The sequence below is a fragment of the Durio zibethinus genome, chromosome 18 (genome assembly GCF_047325235.1).
Source record: "Durio zibethinus cultivar Kanyao isolate XHJ-2024 chromosome 18, ASM4732523v1, whole genome shotgun sequence".
NCBI classification, from domain to species: Eukaryota; Viridiplantae; Streptophyta; class Magnoliopsida; order Malvales; family Malvaceae; genus Durio; species Durio zibethinus.
The window spans coordinates 14,416,017-14,439,118 of NC_143179.1; the positions used below are offsets into that span (position 1 = coordinate 14,416,017).

General features: G+C 33.4%; 1 protein-coding gene across 3 annotated transcripts; it reads left to right on the forward strand.

Annotated features, from left to right (window-relative positions):
* The first annotated feature begins 27 nt into the window (after positions 1-27).
* On the forward strand, positions 28-22,543 carry LOC111299694 (serine/threonine-protein kinase EDR1-like). 3 transcript variants are annotated; one of them, XM_089747677.1, is made up of 17 exons: positions 28-367; positions 1,210-1,601; positions 6,636-6,839; positions 7,715-7,903; positions 8,101-8,360; positions 8,519-8,626; positions 8,750-8,839; positions 9,557-9,652; positions 10,273-10,359; positions 16,712-16,832; positions 17,861-18,161; positions 20,052-20,175; positions 20,283-20,302; positions 20,538-20,694; positions 21,721-22,009; positions 22,141-22,213; positions 22,324-22,543. In XM_089747677.1, exons 2-17 carry the CDS (start codon positions 1,368-1,370, stop codon positions 22,404-22,406), a joined length of 2,436 nt encoding a protein of 811 aa, XP_089603803.1. In that variant the 5' UTR covers positions 28-367; positions 1,210-1,367; the 3' UTR covers positions 22,407-22,543. The 3 variants fall into 3 exon arrangements, with proteins under 3 accessions (XP_089603803.1, XP_022750792.2, XP_022750793.2); XM_022895057.2 differs by having other exon boundaries at positions 28-331; positions 10,267-10,359; XM_022895058.2 differs by having other exon boundaries at positions 242-367; positions 10,267-10,359.
* Positions 22,544-23,102: the final 559 nt, after the last annotated feature.

Genomic DNA, 23,102 nt, shown 5'->3' on the forward strand with positions numbered 1-23,102 from the left:
TTAAAAAAAAAAAAATGATAAACTACTGCACTTAATTGAAAATTAAATCCAAACTTCCAATCTCTCTTTTATATGCATCTCTCTCTCGTAGTTCCTCGTTCCCTTCTCCTTTGGGTTTGCATTTGTATTTATGCTAATATTTCTCATTTCCCCCTCCTTTATTGACCTTTCTATTTCTTTAAATATAATAAATAAATTAGTAGTTTCTTTCTGGTTGGTGAGTTTGCGTAGAAGAGTGTGAAGTACAAAAATTATGGGGCTAATTAACAAAAGGAGGAGTTGAGATTCAAATGCTATAGGTTTCCGGTTCAAATGCACGGATCTGTCGGTGGTAAAGTCGTTTTGTTTTTCTTTCAATTTTTAAAGAGTAAGAAAGGAGCTGTATTCGATTGCATAATCTCTGTTTCGTGTTTGGATTGGATTGGATTTTGTCTTTGATTAGGGAAAGACTAATCTTTGAGATTATCAATTATCAATGCCAAAATAAAGGGATTAAAAGTGTAATTTTTTTTTTTTTTTGAGAATGCGTTGCTGATTTTGCTTCGTTTCAAGTATTTGTCTACTTTGGTTTTGTATTCCTAGATCTTCTAATTTGATCTAAGTTTGCTTTCTTCGTTATTCAGGTTTATTTATTTTTCTTTCGTCAGATTATTAATCACTTGAGAGATCTCTGATTACTTTCCAAAATTGGAATGAATAAATATTTTTAAGACATTAAGTTTCTTTATAGGTTCACTCCTTTGGTGGATAAGAAAGTAGCCAGAAATAAGTTAATTCACTTTAGGATGCCTTTGTTTGTTACTTTGCTATTATCATATGAGACTGCCCATTGATCATCTAAATAGTGTTGCTAATTTTATAATCGGGGATTGAGTTTGCTGCTAAATATTCTGTGGGTGATTGATGATCTTTATCTTGGCGGAAAAATGGTTGATGGGATATGCGGCTGATGTACTTGTGAAATAATGATATGCGGAAATTCTGGACGTAAGCATATTTTTGGATTTTAATTGGGGCAAGGCAAATACTTTTTAGAGGAAGTTTGAGGACATTTCATTGTACATTACTTTCACATTAATTTTCTTGCTTTGTGTTCTTTCCTCATTTGCTTGTATGTACTTCCCCTTAAGGGGTTCTAGACTCTTGCATGCTTATTGAATTCAGAAGCAAAGAATTTATCCACTTGGTCTAATGATCTTTGCTCTGCAGGTCTGATGGCCTCCAGCTTGAACAAGTTAGTACATTAGTACACAGGAAGCTTGTTATCAAATGTTTTGTTGCCTGATAACTATTCCTAGATTGAAAAGATCTTTTATGGGGTGAGAAGTAGGGGTGAATATGGTTTTGCATTTCAAATACTTAAGGACATGGAGGAGACACAAGATGATGCAGGGCCTTCTAATGCAACATGGTGGCCTTCAGATTTTATTGAAAAATTTGGTTCTGTTTCTTTGGGTTCTCATGAAGAGAGCTTAAGTAATAGAGAATCACCTAGAAATTTTAAGCAAGATGGGTTGTCATCTCAGACAGCATCACAGATTTTGTGGAGCACTGGAATGCTTTCTGAGCCAATTCCAAATGGTTTCTATTCTGTCATTCCGGTGAGGATTGAGTTATCTTGTTTGTGATTATTTGTACTGTACTTGCTACTTATCTATTCTTATTTTTTGGTTGAAATTGAGTTTCATAAGAAAATGGGTTCTTGCTTTCTTCCTCATCTTTCTTTGTTAGTTTTTTCTTATTTATACTGGATTTCTTAATACTTATTGCTTTAAAAGTCTTCGCTTTACCTGTTTTGTTAGTTTGAAAGCGCTTTCAATTGCTTTTGTCCTTCCTTTTCAAAGGTAACTATTCACCTGTATTTGTGTCTTTTCTTCATTTTTTAAGCTGAATTTTGTCTTTGAGCCATTCATCTGAGTAAGTCCTACATCCTTAATTTATTCGAAAAAAAGAAAAAAATGGAACTGTTAAATGTATTTGATTTTGCAAGCCAATTGTGGTTGGCCAATCTGTACGCACATGACAATTGCATAATTTTATGGCTTAAAACTGCACAAAATACGCGGGGGGATCAAAACTCCAATATGGATCAAAGTTATAGATCTCATTGATGTTAAGGTGATATCGCAATAACGATTTACTTCATCAGGTTATAAATGTGATTACGTGTAGAAGGTGTTGCATATGTCATATTGTTGAAGAGAAAGTGGGATATTATGGCATAATAGTTATATCTGGTTATGTAACATCTGGTGAACTCGTTCATTGCATTTGCTTATATCCTTTGCTGTAATGGGGATGCATGAGTTGTTTCCAAAGCCTTGATGCAACTAATGGTCCGGGGTAAGGGCAGAAAACTGAGGTATCTTGAGAATATACTTAAACTTCTTTGTCAGATTACTTAGATAAGGTACTTTATTTTGAAGTTCGGTTGATTAGAGAAGTTCATTACTGAGCATGCATAACTTCTTATAACCATATATAGGCTATTATTCATTGCTAAGTTTGTGACTAGTGGTTTTTCTCTTCTGGTTGTGTTTCAAGTAGTAGAATTTCTTGAGGTGCTGTCACAAAACTTAACTAGAATTATTTAAAGAAGGTAAAAGATTTTCTTTTATTTCTGTAATGGATGTATCCGTTGAGTGGAATGTAGGAAGTTAATAGTTGATTTTTTGTCTAAGGACTCTATGGCATTTGATGCTTGTGTGGGAAAAAACTGTTGAAATGTCAAATTAATTCGCATCAGCTTTAAAGTGTGAATGTACTTTCTCTACAGTTTGATTTCCCAAGGGAATCCCTAAAGTTAACTGAGTTAGAGAGCACTTTATTTTTGCTCTTAAAGTTAAGATGACAGTGGCTTATTATTAATGAAAGTAGGCATTGACTTTGTGATATTTTAAGGTAATACCAAAATGTCCTGAAAATTTGCTGAAAACCATGGTTCCCTCACTGCTGAGATTGTCTACAAAAGGTAAGAGCATAAGTTGAGGTGTGAATATATTGTACAAGGTTTGACTTCAATGATTGTTAGGATAACAGGTTTAAGTTAAGAATCCTTGGCTTTTCTTTGAATGATGTCTGGATTCTTATTGTTCCCTTTTGGTGGGCATTTTACTGGGATAACATTTTTGGGCCAAACTTATTCTAGATAGCCTTTTTAATAGGAAATGGGTTATTGTTGATTAGTTCTAAATTCACAAATGTAACAGATGGTGCGGAATTTTTTCCACTTGGGTGGTTGGTGGAAAGGACTTGTAGTGTTTTATTTTTAAATTTTTATTGCAACTCAAGTTATGCCAAAAATTATGGATAGGTGTTGACCACATGAAAGAGAGGTTATGGGTACAAGAGAAAGCATGGTAGCAGTATATTTGGTTTTGTGGAGCGTGAAAAATTATTATTTTTCCATATGGAGTGTGAAGGAATACTTTTGCTTGTGGTAGCATTCACCAGATTGAAGCTAGTCTACTAAAGATTGTCATTTTTTTTTCCTGTATGCCTTTCTTTTTGGAGGGCAGGGGGCACTTGTTTTTAGCTCATCTTTCATTGCCCTTGTAATATGTAAAGGAAGGGAAAAAAGAAAGTAATTTACCATGCATAGCTGTTGCTAATATCTCCTTTCTTGTTTGATAGGTTCTTAAGGAATCATATAATGTTATTTATTTGTTTGGATTATGCAATAAGATGAAATAGGAGAGCTCTGTATTTTTGTTTGTGCATATGTATGTAGGTAGGCATGTATGTATGTATGTATCAAATAAGTTGGCACTTTTGCTATATTTTAATTTTCTATGTGTTTTCAACATCCTTCGTAATTGAAGCTTTTATTTTTCCTAGTATTAAGAGTTATTCTTATCGCTAAAATTCCTAAATTTGGATCTAAATAAAGCTTTTAGTATTCTTGTAATTTCATAAACTCTAATTGCTTGCAGTCTACAATTATTGGATTAATCTATTTATCTATGAATATTTTCTTATTGCTAAAATTCCTAAATTTGGGTCTAAATTAACCTTTCAGTATTTTTTTAATTTCATAAACTCTAATTGCTTGCAGTCTACAATTATTGGATTAATCTATTTATCTATGAATATTTTTATCACTTACTACCCTAAAAACTAAATTGTGAAAGGAGACTTATAGCATGGGGGTGTGTTAACTTGGATTATAGTTAGAATTATAAGACTTTGGGTGATGTTTGTGTACTAATAATAGGCATCTTGAGGGGTTTATATGGAATTCCTTTTCAGGGATATAGGTGATAACTTTAAAGCCATCATACTTTAGAATAACTTCTACCAGGAACAAAATTGTCATAAGGAAGGAAATCACTAGACTTTAAGGTTACAGACATGTTTGGAATTATTCAATGCTGGGGAATTTATTAGACAAATAAATGAAAGTTTTAGGGACATTGCCTGCATTTTACCTTAAGGAATTTCTGTTACGTTTATTAATTAAGCAACACATGATATTTGATAGCGCTTATTGAGGACATCTGTCATTGGATTCAACAAATTACTTCAAAGATATTAGGATGAGACGAGTGATGCTGTAAGAAATGAACTGATTGTGCTATTGATAGATTCATTAAGGTCTTTACTGCTTGTATGTGGGGATGCTACCTGATCTTTGATATTGATATATTTATTAAGGTCTTTACCACTTTTATATGGAGATGTCTCAGGTTTATTCACTGGTCTTTTTTGCTGATGTTATAGAGTAGGAATATGATGTGTGTTAAAATGGCAGAGCAATGATCTAAAAATTTTGGGTTAACCAAAATGTAAAAGAGAATGTGACTTAAGGTTTTAGACTTTCAGTTAGAGGTGGTTAAAATTCATTCATTAATGAAGAAAGCTTTCGCTGCAAGTTGTCTAACTCCCTTTGGTGGGTGGTGTTTCTGTTGTGAGGAAGCTTGGTCTGCCTTGTTTCCACCTAAGAAGAAATGAGTGGGGATGGGGGATCTATTACTTGTGGTAAGGCGGATTGAGGTGAAATTTGCAGTGAAGTTAATGATGAATCATTTTTATATAATAATTAATCTTTAAAGAATTCCAAATAAGGTGGAAAACTTCTGTAGCTTTTGGAAAATTATTATGGTACCTTTGATGTCGAGGATCAGGAATTAAGTTTTATATAGGGTGAAGCGAGATAGGAGGGAGTTGTTCACAGGATTGAATCTGACTGGATTACCATTTTTTTTTTCTAAAGAGAAAAATAAGAAGATGGTTCCATCTCCCATTTATAAGGAATTAGGTTTTATTTAGGGTGAAGAGATATAGGAGGGAGTCGTTCACAGGATTGAATCTGACTGGATTACCATTTTCTTTCTAGAAGAAAAATAAGAAGATGGTTTCTTGTCTTCTGATTCATTTATTGGTACTGGAGCACTGCAAAAGTGTTTCAAAAAAGGGTTATCTTGATATGGGTTTGCTTCCCTTCTAGATCAACCTAAGTTAAATGGAGTCTATCATCCTGATTAAAAATCAAACATGAAACTTCATATGCCTTAAGATTCATAGAATGAAAGAGAATTTTTGAGTTCCTTATATCAGTTATACCCAACATTGAACATTGAATAGACTGAAATATGGAGTTGCAGTGAGGTTGGAAGCAATTGAGGAATGCTGTAAATATCAAAATCTTGTTTGTTTGTGATGATAGTAGATTTCAAATTTTTGTTTTTTCAAGAATGAAGGAGCATACTTATATCATTAAAAAAGAATTAGGCCACGTGCGATGCATTTTTTTTTAACCGATTGAATAGTTAATTTTTATTCAAACATATAGATCTAGAAAATTTTACTCTGTTATTTAGATTCCCACTGTATATTTGGTCTAACTCCACATCTGTATGACTATCAGAGCTCTTAATGATATTTGATCAAATCTAAAATTGAATGTTAAGCAGTACTAGTTGGTCTACCGTCTATTAGATTTCTATTGCGATTGACAACATTTCCCCTCTGAGTGATTGTTTGCTACCTAAAGCAGACTGTAGGCATATCATGCATGAAAATGTGCTTTAGAATTTGATATCTTGACTGTGCTTCTATGCGGAGAAAATGTAATGGCATTTTAAAGTGAAAGAAATTATTGCTTTTTGAAGACTTGATGGTTGCTAACTTGTAAAAACTCTTTGAAGTAAAATTTTAGAAGGTTTTTACAACTGTACTTCTATGCTGTAAAAAAGTTATGTTATAAAGAGATAGAAGTTAATTGCAGTTGGAAGACTTGGTGGTTGCTAACTTGTAAGAACTGTCTGTAATTAAAGTTTTGCTAGTCTTATTGGGTAAAATCTTGTTCAAAATTGAAGGTAAAACAGAAGCTACTTCCTTGTCCTTTATTGTTCTGTTAGATATTTTCTTTGCACTATTTGTTCAGGGAATGCTTTTTACCTTGCCAAAGAAATCTGGCTAGGAGTATTTCCACAAAGGATTCTGTAGATTACTTGAAATGTGAAATCAGAATAGTATTTTTGTGCCTATTTAATGCTGTTATTTGGTTGATATATGGTACATACGTGTGCTGGTGAACTAACACTATTACATGCATGATTTATGCACTTTAGGTTTCCATTTAGTCATGTTTCTTATAATTCTTCTTTGAAGTTTATAAGTGTTACTTCTCACAGAATAAAAGGCTTAAGGGTTTGTTTGATACTCTTCCTACATTGGAAGAGCTTTATGCTTTGGGTGGAGAAGGTTATAGAGCTGACATCATTCTTGTGGATGCTGAGAAAGATAAAAAACTATCTATGCTGAAGCAGTTGATTGTGGCACTGGTTAAAGGATTGAACTCAAATCCAGCTGCAATGATTAAAAAAATTGCCGGATTGGTGAGAATAGTTTAATATTTGTTTTCTTTTATTGCGATTCTTCCTCTCATCTTCATCTCCCGCTGTTCTCATTGTCTGTATTTCAGATTGTCGATGGTTTCATTGTCATGTCGTCAACAATATACAGCTAGATGCATCTATTTATGTTCCTGTTATCAAATATATTCAATATTCTTCTTTTCTCTACTCCCTTTTTGAAAACCAAGTTTCTTTATTGCAAGCACACTACATCAGTACTTCATGCATGGGCTTCAAATGGACTATTTTAGTAATTTCCTACTGTACCACTTTTAACCTGTTTTAGCTTCTTCTAGTGATATATTGGCAATAGTAAAACAGAAAAAGTGTTTATTTCCCTTTAATTGCAGACAATTTGCTATTTATGTTTGCGAAAACATTCCCATAAAATGCAGGCAATTAAAGAAAACCTGCCTGAAATAAATCCTGCCTGTAACAGAGATGAAAAGATTCTATACAGACTAGAAGGGACATAACAAAATGCTGGTGTTTATGGTTTGGGCTGTGGGGGGGTCATTAATTTCTTGTATAAAATTTCTAAATTTGGAATTCAGTTTTTTCCGAACATTGATGGAGTTAATTCTTAGGTCTGGATATAGGTTAATTTCCGTTCTCTGCTTTAACATGAATAATTAAATTGGACTCAAAACCCATAGTCAAAGCTGGCAACTTTAACTCTTGAACAATGGGACAAGCTGGTAACTTCTTATTCTTTGTCATTTCTCTTTCTTACTTGTATTGCAAGTCCATTATAAGCATTTATTTCATCTTTTTAATCAAAATACTAATTTGGTTGTTGATAGATGCTTTGTTTTGTTTGTTTGGTTTTCTTTTTGGAACTCCTGCTATTTACCTAGGTTTCTGATTTTTATAAACGCCCAACTGCTGAAAGTCCAGCAAAAGCTGCACTTGAAGAAACCTCCCACATGTTTGAGAATCGAAGTGCCCAGATGCTGGGGCAAATAAAGCATGGTTCATGTCGTCCTCGAGCAATTTTGTTTAAAGTCTTAGCAGATACTGCAGGGCTTGAAAGTAGGCTCATGGTGGTAAGCTCTTCTCGTGTTCCCACCCTCTTCAATTGTTAGGTTAGATTAAATGATTTATTTCTTTTTCTTATGCATACCATATATTAGTTTCAAGGTTCAGACCTTGTGAAAATAAATTGAATGAAATAGAAGATTTTCCAAGAGATTTTTATCTGTGACTGAAAGGCTGTGCCAATTTTTGTATGTCATTCTTTCAGGGTTTGCCAAATGATGGGGCTGTTGAGTGTGCAGATTCATATAAGCATATGTCTGTGATTGTTGTGTTAAATTCTGTGGCGCTACTGGTTGATCTTATGCGGTTTCCGGGCCAATTGATACCGTGTTCGACAAAGGCTATTTTTATGACTCATATTTCAGCAGCAGGGGAGAGTGATTCTGCTGAAAATGACTCCTGTGATTCACCATTGGAGCCAAATAGTCCTCTCTATGGATTTTCTGAGAGAGTTGATCCTGAGAGGTTAGCAGATGCATTCCGAAATTGTATATCTTTCCTTTTGAGCTTCTTTGACATAATGTACTTGGTCACAAGTGTTTGTGAAATGTTTAGAAAGTTATTGTCGTCTTTCTTTTTTTTGGATAAGTAGAATGTTATAATTATCATTTGGTTCACTGCAGTGCTGAAAAAGATGAGAACCTTCAGTTCCATCGAAAATTAGATGGGTCTGGTGCTTCATTACGGAATATGATGCTACGATCTTCCGCCTCTGTTGATGGGAAGTTAAGGTGATAGATATCATGGCATCTCACAAGATAAAATAACTTGATTGAAAAGTATATTTGCTACAGCATGTTTGATATTATAAATTCCTAATTTTACTTATTTATTTTTTTGTTTTTCTCCCTTAGTCTGTCACATAGTGAACCCAACATCACTACTGCTTTCTGGCGACGTAGCCGAAGAAAGGTTATTGCTGAACAGCGGACTGCCAGTTCTAGGTTCCTATCATGCCCTTTTGTGTTTTGGATTTATATATGCTAAAGGTTGAGTAGTGTAATCCTATTATTGTTTGGATTGGGTTTTATTATGACCATATTAATGTTGGTGCCCGCACTTATTACTAAATAGTTGTAGATGGGATGCCATGTTGGTATAGTGATGTAGAACAAGTTGGGGAAAGAGATATATAATAGTAATTTAGAGGGAAAATAAGAGATGCAGCAACAATTAGGGAGAAACATAGGAAATATGGAGAGGAATAGAAGAATTAGGGGAGAGAAAACCAAAAAAAAAAAAAAAAAGAAAAAAAATTAATCGGAGAAAATCTCAATATTCAATCTCAAATATTAATCATCCTTAACCTAATTGAAAATAAAATAACACAGATATTCCTAAGCTAAATCTAAACCCTATTAAAAAGCAAAATAACAAATATAACTCTAAAACCCCAATAGTTGGACAAAAGCAAAAACTAATTATATAAAATAGTCTAAATAACCTAAATCTTTATAAAGAGGACAATTAAACTGAAAATATATATAACAAAATAACAGTTTAAAACCTATACACTTGAAACATCACTTTCCGTTCTCCATCATGTATGCAGTAAGTTTTATGGGATTATCCATCTCTGAAAAGAAAAGAAAATTATTGAATCTGAAAGTTTGATATGTTAAGTATTTCTTGTTCTTCTCAAAATTTTAATGTCTTTGCAGTCCAGAGCATCCATCTTTCCGAGCACGTGCAAGGTCCATGCTGAGTGGTGATAGAAATTCACTTAGAGATTATGCTGATGATGTTGCAACAACAAGGTTTTTTTCTCATTTGATCCTTTTTCAACAAATATAACCCACATTTTTCATTCAGAAATCATGATTTTGGTTCTCATGTTTACTGAAAAACATATGTTTGTTACAAGTATTGATGGATGAAACTTTTTGTATGCTCTGATAATAAAGTTGCTGTGGGCCTTTGGTTTTCATGTCAAAACATGCAAGTCTTCGTCCCTCTTTCCCCCAAAATCTTCTTGTGTTGCTGCAAAACTTATTTCCTTTAGGTCTTCGAGATGGGCATGGAGAGGGTGGTGAGCAGTGTTTGAAGTTTTCTTCAAACATATTTTTTTATTATAACCAAAATTTTTATTCACACCATCATTGCCACTGTTCTTGAAATATAGATTATGGTGCTATGTGCATAGGCATTTGTTAATGTATCTGGTGGTTTTCTCTTGCTACTCAAGCTGTTGATGCTCTGAATTGGAATGTCTTTTTAGTTTAATATACTAACCTTGGCTTAATGAAAAGAATGTACCGGCCTTTATTAATCTGTTTTCTGTTCCCTTTTCCCACGTTCTGTAAACTAACTTTAGAATGAAGTGCGAAATTGTGCACTAACTGTTATTGTTATCTTTGAACTGCATTTCTAGTTACAGATCAGATGGTGCATCAACATCAGAAGCTCGTAGAATAAGAAGAAGAAGCATTAGCATGACTCCAGAGATTGGTGATGATATCGTAAGGTTGATTTTTTTCCTATTAAGAGTTATGACATGCTTTTGTCTGATGCTTGACTAGTCTGGCTTTCTTTTGTCTGACTCCTTATCTTGTTTTTTCCTAGCAATTTTGTTTTTGTTCTGGTTCCAGAAAGTTAAGATTACTTATTTCTATTTTCAAGGTGCCTTACCAGTTTTTTAGGAGTGTTGATATTCAATAATTCTAGTTCCTCTTCTCTTTCTTTTTTTTTTTTTTTTGACTAGTGAAATATTTTGCATGTTTCTAAATTATATATTGTGGAAAAACTAAGAAATAAAACTGTGTGGAAAAATAAAACTGAATGTATATTGAAAAACTGCTCATTTTTAATTATACAATAACTTTAAGTTTATATACAACTAAATAGGGGTTAAACTAGGAAACTAAATCTTCCTAAAAATTGATCCTATAATTGAGGGATTGTCTATCCTAATTTTTTGTCCTTAATTCTAGGGATACAAATACTTAATTCTAGATATACAAATATAAATACATAGATTACAAGATTACAACCAGCTGTAAATAAATGTTTTCCCACACTCCCTCTTAAGCTGGTGAATAGGTGTTTTCCATTCCCAGCTTGAAGATAATTTCTTGAAATGTTGCACCGCTGAGACCTTTAGTCAACACATCTGCAAGTTGACCCTTAGTTGATACATAAGGTGTACAAATCAGCCCACTGTCTAGTTTCTCCTTTATAAAATGCCGGTCTACTTCAATGTGTTTTGTTCTATCATGTTGCACAGGGTTGTGCGCAATGCTTATTGCAGACTTGTTATCATAGTAGAGTTTCATTGGTCTATCCCACTTGATCTTCAAGTCTTCTAGGATAATCTTTAACCATAGTAGTTCACAAATTCCTTGAGCCATTGCTCTGAATTCTACTTTAGCACTTGATCTTGCGATCACATTCTGTTTTTTACTCCTCCAAGTCACAAGATTACTACCTAAAAAAGTGTAGTAACCTGAGGTAGATCTTCTATCAGTTACTGAACCTGCATAATCAGCATCTGTATATGCTTCTAGAATTAGTCCTGAATTTCTTTTGAATAAGATACCTCTCCCAGGATTGGCCTTCAAATAGTGCAATATACGGTAGATAGCCTATAGGTGCACTTCTTTAGGATTATGCATAAATTGACTTACCACACTCACAACATATGCTATATCAGGTCTAGTATGTGAGAGATAAATGAGTCTTTCAACTAATCTTTTGTACATCTCTTTATCTACAGCAGCATCTTCATTAGCTTCTCCAATTTTATGATTAGGATCTACAGGGGTATTTGTAGGTTTATATTCGAGCTTCCCAGTTTCCTTCAGAAGATCCATCACATATTTTTGTTGTGAGATGAAAATACCATGCCGTGAGTGAGCTACTTTAATTCCTAGGAAGTACTTCAATCTCCCTAGCTCTTTTATCTCAAATTCTCTAGCCAAACACTGGTTTAGAGATTCTCTCTTTTTCATCATCTCTAGTTACAATTATATCATCAACATACACTAATAGAACTGTGACTCTCCCTGAATCAGAGTGCTTGATAAACAATGTGTGATTTCCTTGACTCTATTTATATCCCATTGCTAGCATCACTTTGGCAAATCTCCCGAACCAAGCCCTAGGAGACTGTTTAAGGCCATATAAAGCCTTTTTTAGATTGCATACTTTGTTTCCTTCTAAATGACCTCCAAATCCCGGTGGAACCTTCATATATATTTTTTCTTCCAAATCACCATGTAGAAAGGCATTCTTAACATCAAATTGTTGAAGCTGCCAATTGTAATTTGCAGCCAATGATAAGAAAATTCTAACTGTATTCATCTTGGCAACTGGAGCAAAGGTTTTTTGATAATCCACTCTATAGGTTTGAGTGTAGCCCTTAGCCACTAACCTGGCTTTATATCTTTCAACAGTACCATCCGCCTTGTATTTTACAGTGAAAACCTATTTACACCCCACTGGATTTTTTCCTTTAGGCAACTCCAGTTCCCATGTCTTATTTTTCTCTAAGGCCTCCATTTTTATTTTCATGGCTTGCCTCCATTTCTCACTGGATAATGCCTCGGATAATGTAGTTGGAATAGAAATAGTGTTTAGGCTCACAAGAAAATTTTTGTGGGATGGTGAGAATTTTTCAAATGACAGAAAATTAGAGATTGGGTATAGTGGATGCTTAGTACATTCTCTGGTTCCTTTCCTAATGGCAATAGGTAGATCATAATCACTAGTTATAGTTTTAGGAGATTCATGCTCATTTTGAGAAACAGAGTCAAAAACTATAGTTACCTCATTTCCAGAGTTAAGATTAGGTTCTTGGACTGGCACTGGTTCATGATCTGGAACTTTTCTTCTTGAGTACACTTGTAATTCCTTCATAGAATCAAGAACAATATTATCCTTTGTCACATTTTCTGTATTTGAAATGGGTTCAGACTCAAATTCAATGTTTGACTTGGGCTCAGCAGAAACATGTTTCGACTTAGAAAAATTAATTGGTGAAAATGTTGAAGAAGGGGACAAAGACAAATCAAGCAAAAAGAAGTCTTTATCCTTATCTTCCATGAATGAAGTCTCCCCCTGAAGATAAGGTTGAGTAAAAAATGATTTATTTTCTTCAAAAGTGACATCTGTAGACACATAGAATTTTTTGGTAAGAGGATGATAATACTTATACTTTTTTTGAGTTGATGAATACCCCACAAAGATATACTTAGTTGCTCTTGGATCCAACTTTCCCCTGATATGACTGTGAACATGAACAAATGATGTACAACCAAATATCATAGGTGTGAGGTTGTTTGTGGTATTAAGATTGGGATAGAATTGTGACAGTAGTTCCATAGGAGTTTTAAATCTCAAAACCCTTGAAGGTAACCTATTCATAATGTGTGTGGCAGTGAGAACAGCTTCCCCCCAGAAGATTTGGGTACATTTGCTTGAAAAAGGAAGGTTCGGGTTGTGGCTAGTAAATGGCTATTTTTCCTTTCTGCCACTCCATTTTGTTGTGGAGTATTAACACAAGATGACTTATGGATAATCCCCTCCTTTTGGAAATAGGTGGATAGATTCTAGTTGAAATAGTCTCTTGCATTATCAAACCTAAATCTCTTAATTCTCATTTCAAATTGATTTTGGATCATGTTTTGGAAGCTTAAAAACACATTATTCACATCTGATTTGGATTTAAGTAAAAAAACCCAAGAAACTCTGGTACAATCATCTATGAATGAAACAAACCATCTTGCACCAGAAATATTAGGAATTGTAGAGGGACCTCAAATGTCACTATGAATTAAGTAAAAATGAGTAGAACTTCTTTTGTTACTAATTGGAAAAGACACACATTTGTGCTTTGCAAGTTTACAAACATTACAATGAAAATCTTCGACATTTAATCCTTTGAACAAAGAAGGAAATATGTTTTTCAAAGTTTCAAAAGAAGGATGTCTAAGACGAAAATGATAAAGCCAGATTTTGTCTTTATTGGAAGATTTTTTAGAAAGAAATGACAAAGGTAAACTATTCTTGATATTACTTGTGTTATTTGATGTCTCGAGATAGTATAGTCCATCCTTCTCCTTAGCAAGTCCAATCATTTTCCCCAAACTCTGGTCCTGAAATTCACAATAAGAGGGATAAAAGGTCATTTTGCAATTCATATCTTTGATAAGTTTTGTATAGATATCAGATTAGTAGACAGTCCAAGAATATGAAGAACATTTTTTAGAACAAACGAGGGATTAACTTGAACATCTCCTAATCCTGCCACTATAGTAAGTAAACTATCTGCAATAACAATTTTCTTATTACTAGGACACAGGGTATATGTACTAAACTTCTGTGAGGAATGTGTCATAAGGTCTGTGGCTCCTGAATCAATGACCCGAGAACTCGTAATAGGCTTAACCAAGACATTTAATCCATGAGAACCAGAAGCTTTACCTGAGCTACAGACCTTACCAAGGAACATACCACAATAGGCTTTTCAAGAGTTTTCAATAGGTTTCTCAGCTTTTCAATCTCTTCTCTATCGAACTCTCCTTGTTTTCGAGACATCTGTAGTATTCCGGTGATTTTCCCAGTTGATGCTTCTTCAAATTGGGTGATAGTGATATCTTTCTTTGAACTGAAACAAGTCTTAAGACATAACCATAAATGACTCTTAGCAATGAAGGCTAAAGAAGGGAAAAATAGAATGGCTATGAAGGCCTTAACAGGGTTCGACAGTGAAGGTCTAAACAGGGTTCGGCAATGAAGACTGAAAATTTTGCTTCCCAAAAAGAGCCTAAAGCTCTGATACCATGTGGAAAAACTAAGAAATAAAATTGTGGAAAAGTAAAACTGAATGTATATTGAAAAGTTGCTCATTTTTAATTATACAAGAACCTTAAGTTTATATACAACTAAATAAGGGTTAAACTAGGAAACTAAATCTTCCAAAAAACTGATCCTATAATTGAAGGATTGTTTATCCTAATTTTTTGTCCTTAATTCTAGGGATACAAATACTTAATTCTAGATATACAAATATAAATACATAGATTACAAGATTACAACCAGCTGTAAATAAATTTTTTCTCACATATACATTATATATATATATATATATATATATATATATATATATCAACCATGTCTGCGCCTTAATTGTGAGTAACAAAAAATTTTAATTAGTTAGGCAATGTACTAAGAAGAGGGATAAACAGATTGAAAGAAGTTTGTTTATAGATGCGACGAAGAATGTCTACAGCTTACTTAAATGCGCAAGTATGTTGACAGATTTTATCAGTGCATAAATTGATGTCAGGACTCAGGATACTTTCTGTAAGTATACGTGCATCTATTAGATTATTGTGGTTCTAACATGTTGCCCAGAGTTCAAGCATGTTTCTACGTCATAGCTCGTGTGAACTTCTCTTGAGCAGATCTCTTATAGCCAAAAAAAGGGAGGGGGAGGGTACAAAAAACGTAGATATACAGTTCTTGTTGATGGAGTACAAATTTCCTTATCTCTGCTGTATATGTCTATAACTGTGAGAGATGGCTCAATGATAAATCTTAAAATGTAAACCATCTGCCCTGCACCCCTTCTTTTTCTTGTTCTCCAAAATGGAGGAAAAAGAAATTAACATAGCCCTTTGATGAAATAAAAAATCTGCGGTTTGATGGCTGATCTGCTGCCTAGCCCACTGCATTGCTTTACAAGCGAAAGTGATAGTATGAATGAGGCTAATGTGTTCCCCTTTTAATTGTCCAAATAGTTGTTGTGCAAGGTCCGCTAAATGTTAAATCTAGTGCCACCAATCTTTTTTGTGGACTTCTTAATATCCATAATCTTTATTGTTGTTGTTTAGTCTCAGGCATATTGACTTACTAGTTTAATTTGCAGTCTTAACTTTCTTCAGCTAGCAATTTTATTTACTACGCTATTAAATTATGGTAGTTAAACAAATTGTTCTCCGACTTTTGAGTCCTTAAAAATTTTTAATGAATATGATGCCATGAACTTGGACTTATCTTTTTGTTGCTTTCCTATTTGCTCTCTCATCATATAATTAATATCTTAGAACTTTAGTGGCCGTTTACTTTAGAAAGTGTTTTTTATTTTCTATTTCCTTTTACCGTCTAGATATGATCAATAAGACAAAGGTAAATAACAAAATTTATAAAATTGGAGCAAGGGTTTCCCGATCTAGTCAAAAAGGTTGAAAGCAATTTATTGTAAAATTCCTTCCTTACATAAATTTGGAAAACAAGGATTTCCATATTTGGTAATTATCCTTGTTCGATTTCATTTGTTGGGTAAAATGGAGATGGAAAAGGGAAAACATTTTCTGAACAGACTATAATCTTACCTGTTTTTTCTCCTTCATTCTCTTTCTTTATATAGAAGATATTAATTTTGGCAATTATATCAACAATTTTCCTCTCTTTGAACCCTATGCAATGGATGAAAAAGATCTAGGTTTTTTTTTTTGTTAAGGTAAATGCTTTTGGGATTAATCATCATTGTCCTCCCAACTACTGTCTTACACTATGGGCTGCATATGAAGTTAGCTTCTTGCCATTGTCCATATTATTTCAGATATTGAACTCAACAATTAATGGTTAAAATGAAGCTTTCTAGCAGTTCATCATAGTAGTCTTTCAGGTTTTAGTCAACTAATAATATATTTGGATCACGTATACCAAGTGATGTCTATTTTCATATGTTTGTCCTTAACATGTTTAGTTATTGATGTGTATTTTCTGAAACTTTTGATATTTTTTTTTTCTTTTATAAGGCATACATTCTGTTATATAGTGATTTAACTTGGATTATGTCTGAATTGTTTCAGGGCTGTCAGAGCTATGAATGAAACATTGAAGCAAAATCGTCTTTTGCAAGAGCATGGGGAAGATAGATCTTTTGCCCATTCTTCAACTGATAGGAATGAGAGTCCAGATCTTCAGAAAAATGTCTGTTCTTTTTTTTAAAAAAAAAACACAATTTAACTTTATCTTGATAGGATGTTCTGCACTTTAGCAAGTCGTTCTCTATAGCTCTTCATGTAGGCAAACATGTCTTTCTCTGCTTGTTTCAATACAGATATATTTGTTTGTCATGACTACCAATCATTTCAGGAGATATTGGTGAATGGGCATAATATGTGTCAACTTATAATTGCAATTTTGGTTTCTTTTAAATAAACATCCTTTATTTTATATTTTTTGGGATGGTTGTATCTGTTGTTTCTTAACATCTGTCCCCTATTTTCTTATATAATGGTTGTGAGTTTTGGAATTACAGTGTAACTAATTCTAAAAAAAGGAAAAAGAAATTGGTTATACATCTCAGACCTACAATCAGGTTGGGAGTTATGAGTCATAGGAGTGCTTTTAGATTGTGCAGTTAACTTTGCTGGTGTTATTGTGGGAAAATTCCTGTGGATATACGTCATATTGCCTTAAAATAAGCAGAGCAACAACATGAGCATTTTATTTTTTCCGTTAGAGCCACAGTTTGATGATTGTTATTCTGATAATCCATCTGATATATGTTTGTTTCTTATCTGTTTTTAATGTTTATAATTCGAGGACCAATTTGTGCAACTGTTTCCTCTTATGGACTTCTTTTCCCTAACGCCATAATTTTATGCTACTGATTTTAAAATTAAAACTTAGTCATACACTATGTTTTTTTGCCTCCCATTTTTTTCCCTTCTCTATAGATGGTTTCACTGCCACTTGCACTATGCAAATATTCCATAAAAATGTGATTGCAATAGAAACTAAAATTAGTTGCATTATTAATCTATGCAGATTATATGCAAATTGCCATTAAATGGTCACGGTTATTTTTTGTTTTTATATTCATCATTGTGGTTTTAATTCCTCAAAATCTTTGTGGCCTTAAAATGTAAACCTGGGATATGCTGTCCTATTGAGAGGGTTTAGTTACCTAATGCAATTTATATGTCACTAATGCTCTCTGCATGTTCTTTTAGGTATCAAATTTCCGTCTTGATGGCCACGCTAAAATTGCTGACAGGAGGTCTGCATTGTATAATCTTTCCAGGGACCAAATAAATTCTCAAAAGGCAGTTTCATTGCCATCATCTCCACATGACTATAGGAGCCAAACCTCAGAGAGAACTGGAGCTTCAGGCTATTTAGCAAATGATGAAATGGTTGCAACATGGAATAAAATTCTTGAATCTCCAATGTTCAACAATAACCCTTTATTGCTTTATCCTGAATGGAATATTGATTTTTCTGAATTAACCGTTGGAACTCGTGTTGGGATAGGTAAGCACTCTTCAATTTTCTACAGTGTCGTTGTTGTGAAGCTTCTCCACTCCTGCTTCATATGGTTTCATGCTGTATATGTTCTCTTCCATCTTTTTTATATTTCTAATGTTCTTTGCCATTTTTGAGGGGGTGGGGTATTGTTTGATAACAAAAGGCTGAAGCAGTCTGTGCTATATTCCATTTTAAATGCAGCAGATGCATCTAAGGGGAACTCAAATCATGCCGATTCAAGATTTCTTTAGTTTTAACTTCTAAAACAAATAGCAACTTTGATTTGATTCGTATACAAAATTAGATTTAGAAGATACTGAGTACTGGGATAAATCTCACAAAAGTTGAGTCAACAAATAAACTTTATAAATACTAGGTACTTAATTGGATCAAACGAAGTATTAGAGAAACCACTAAAATGATGTGTTTAATCATGTTTGTTAATAATAGGTTTTAAATGGTGTTATCTCACATTAATGAAGTTTACTTTTTTTGTGGCCTTATATTTGTATAGAGCCTCTCCACTTATTGTCAATTTGTTTTAGGCTGAATACTTAATATGTTACTAGAGTTCATGGTGTTTGTTAACTTCTCTATTGTTTGTAATGTCATTTGTTTTGTTTTTCCACTTGTTAGGCTTGTTGTTCAATAGGCATTAGATTTGTACTTGAGGAATCTTATGTGGTGTATCCTGCATCTCTTCTGTTTAGAGATTGTCGCCTTTATATTCAAGTTGGACCTTTTTCACCTATTGACAAATGTGATTTTTTTAGTAGCATGGTTACAAAGAGGCTAGTCTTGTAAATCATTCATTTTCCAATTGGGGTTTATTACTTTCCTTATATATATGCATGAATGTATGTATTATGTATGCTTCAATCATGAATGTATGTATTATGTATGCTTCAATATCTATGTAATTTGGTTCGGACACAAATAGAGAAAATGTCATATAAAGTTTTCTGTTCATTTTGTTTACATTCTATTATGAGGTGTCAGTTCTGAAGATTATAGGCTTAATATCCAAATATACCCTCAAACTTTAGTAGAAAAAATGGAATTACCTATTATTGCATGTAAATAAGGCTATAATCTTTTATTTTTCTCTAATTATCCTAAACTTTTGAAATCAATTAAAACATTTCAATTGGAACAATTTTTAAGTTGTTTTATAACTTAAATTATTCTCTAAAAAGTCTGTTAGGAATAATGGAAGAGTAATTATTGCATGTCAAGTGTTTACCGGCAGTGCTAGATAACAAATGTTAGTCTTCTGTTATTCCAATTGTGACTTTTTTCATTGATTTTAAAATTTTATGGTTATAATTATAGACAAATAAAAATTCTAGTTTTATTTGCATGCAATAAAAGGTCAGTGGCTTAATTTCATTTTTTTACTAAAGTTTTAGGGTATATTTGGGCTATTAAAACAGTACACCCTGTCTATATATAGAAGGCCATGGTATCAAAAACCCTTCCCAATAGCTTCAAAGTAGAAAGCCCATAACAAATGAGATCTGTTTTCAAGGTGTTGCATCTCTTTCTCCTTGTAATGTCTGCAAAGAACCAGCATCAATCTTGCTTAAAAGGTGAAAACGAATCTCAGAATGCAAGACACATTTAAACGTGCTTAGGTTGCCACTACAAATTATCTTTGGGAAATCTGATGTGTACTTTTTGCATCCTTGGCTTGTTTCTTACGAGTCTTCTATATTGGAAAGGATGAAAAGCAATTGGGCACTGCTTTTGCTGATGTGGTAGAGAAGGGACAAAGCATTAATTTTTTTGGGCTTAATTATGCATGGAAAGTTCATCATTCTAGAAAATTTTCACTGTGCAGGTTGTGTTTTTTTTTTTTTTTTTTTTTCAAAATCTTGTTGTTTCTTTATTGTCCAGGGTTTTTTGGAGAAGTTTTCCAAGGTGTGTGGAATGGAACAGATGTTGCAATCAAGGTGTTTTTGGAGCAAGATCTTACTGCAGAAAACATGGAAGACTTCTGCAATGAGATATCCATTCTTAGGTATGTTTTTGTTGGTATGTTGAAGGATTTTAATATTTTACTGCCTAAATATCTTTCTGACATAATCCTCTTTTCAATTTTGTGTTTCTATGTGTTTGTCCTTCTAGCCGCCTTCGACATCCCAATGGTACTCTCCTATCTTTCCTAAAATTGTACTTTTTTTTTGGTTTGTTTAGGATCTCTTTATCTGGTAAGCTGACCAGAAATAAGACAAAAAAAAAGGGTAAAATAAATAAAATAACACTGACAGTGTGCCTGTAATAAGTTTTCTCATATATTAATTTTTCTATAGCACCATAAGAAACATTGGCAAGTTTGCTTTGCTTCATCACTTAGTGAACCAAGGAGCGCTGCTTTTGCAGTTATCTTGTTTTTAGGTGCATGCACAAAGCCACCACAGTTGTCAATGGTTACTGAATACATGGAGATGGGATCTTTGTACTTTTTAATCCATTTGAGTGGTCAGAAAAAGAGATTGAGCTGGCGGAAGAGACTGAAAATGTTGCGTGATATCTGCAGGTGTGTTAGGCCTCTACATCACTTACAAAGTGCATTCTTCTTTTTCTGCCTTCATAGTTAGAAGGAATATATTACAATTGAACATATTATGCTTTTGAGAAATTAATATTTAAACCTACAGTTTATCAGTAGGAACTTTTGGAAGGAATCAAAGTGCAGCTGGTCTATTTCTTATATCAGCTTCTGCCTTTCCTCAAGTTTTACATTCCCTTCTGAATTTTTCTTTTTCTTGCTCTCTGTTTTTGTTTTTTTTGGAAATTATTAACATGTGGGACAGTTAAATATATAACATTCGAGTACTCATGCATGCTCATGCTGTTGTATAAGAATTTATTTTTAAATTCCACTTTTGGACTCGTATAATTAAGCATATGGGAAAAAGAACTTTTAGAATTATGGGTGTTTGGTAGTTTTTTGTGTACATACTTTTTTTTTTCACTCTTTATGTTCTTAATAGGAGCAGATGAATGTTTTTCTAAGTTAAATTTTCATGTTTGATATTACAAGTTTCTAAATACAGGTGTGTATAGGTTTATCCTATGACTTGATGGTACAAAGTGTCTTTGTTTAACATAGTTTCTGTGGAAATATGATACGTCTGTTTGCATCCACAAGTCATTATTCCCTAGTTTTTATGTGAAACTTGTAAATCATTCAATTTTTGTATGTCTATATTAGACGAGCTTATTGGCCTCTTTGGGCAAAGATTCTTGTCTGGGATTTTGAATGAAGCTGAGGAAAGTATTACCTTTTTTGGCAAATGATTTGATTCTTAAGAAAAATTTGGACGTTTTGTACTGCTAAGTGGTGTAATTAGAAACACTATATCTGCATCATGTTCAAGGTTAAACACCCAATTAATTTTGAAAATTCATTTTATCGTATTTGTTTCAATTTTTATTTGGCAGAAGCATTGGCATACTTTGTTTTATATCCAGATACATGCAACCATGGCATGTGCATGAACGACATTTTTAAGTAAAATAAAAATGTCATGCTGACTAGATTTTACTCATGTTTATATAGGGGGTTGATGTGTATACACCGGATGAAAATAGTTCATCGTGACCTAAAAAGTGCAAATTGCCTTGTGAATAAACACTGGAATGTGAAGATATGTGATTTTGGGCTTTCGAGAATAATGAACAGTCGACCAATGAGAGATTCTGCATCTGCAGGAACACCCGAATGGATGGGTCCTGAACTCATTTGCGGTGAACCTTTCACAGAAAAATGTGATATTTTTAGCCTCGGGGTGATAATGTGGGAGCTCTATACACTAAATAGACCATGGGAAGGTGTACCACCAGAAAGGGTATGCTGTTGATGTTTCTCAAATAATTTGTCTTATTTTTTTATGCTTTTTTTTTTCCTTATGAAGCAAAATCCAGTTTTTGATATTTGCATTATTAAAGATTTATGGTCCTTTTTGTGCATTGGGTTCAGGTAGTTTATGCTGTTGCAAATGAAGGATCACGGTTGGAGATTCCTGAAGGTCCCATAGGGAGGCTAATTTCAGGTCTATTTTTCTTGCATTTTCCAGGATTTTGTAAGATTTTTACTGCTTGATTCAAATGGTAATAATATAGGGACGACCACATTTGAGGCAATTTAATTTGTTGGCTACAGATTGTTGGGCAGAACCAGAAGAGCGGCCAAGTTGTGAGGAGATACTTTCTCGCTTGCTCGATTGCGAGTACTCTCTATGCTGATACATTCTGTTTGTATAGAAAAACCTGGTTGAGGTTTTAGCGCTGTGTTGTCGGCTTTTACAGTTGTATAATTTAATAACTTTTTTTTTTAATTTTAATTTTAATTGAAGCCCCCTTTCCAGTTTTCAATGGCAAAACATCTTTTTTTTTTTTTATCGTTTTGTTGAATAACGTCTGGTCTTCTCGTCCATGACCCACAAAAATGAAAAGCCTTGAACTTGTAAAATATATTCTCCTGCAGCACGCAGCTCGTCTTGATATAAATTTGGCACTCTGCAGAAGAAAGAGGGAGGACAGGGTTCTAGCAGATCAATAACATAGATAAAAAGGATACTTCTTCCCGTGACCGAGTGTTATTACTTCTACGATCTTTAAGAAAAAAATTTTCATTTTAATGTATTTAATTTGAAATATTTTTATTGATTCAACAGTTAATACGATTGATTTAGTGATCAAACTATTCCGATGACTCAATATTTTGAATGATTTATTATCCAATTATAATAATTGTGTTTGCAAATTTTTCTTAAAATCGTTCCAATTATCGAGTATGTTAATTTTTCAGTTTACAAAATGACACATCAAACGCACGTAACATTAATGCTGCTAAAAATAGAATTGAGCTGAACAATAGATTTGTGAAAGTACGAGGCTGACATTAATGTTGAAATTTGTCGCAAGTCAAAAGTTATCAAA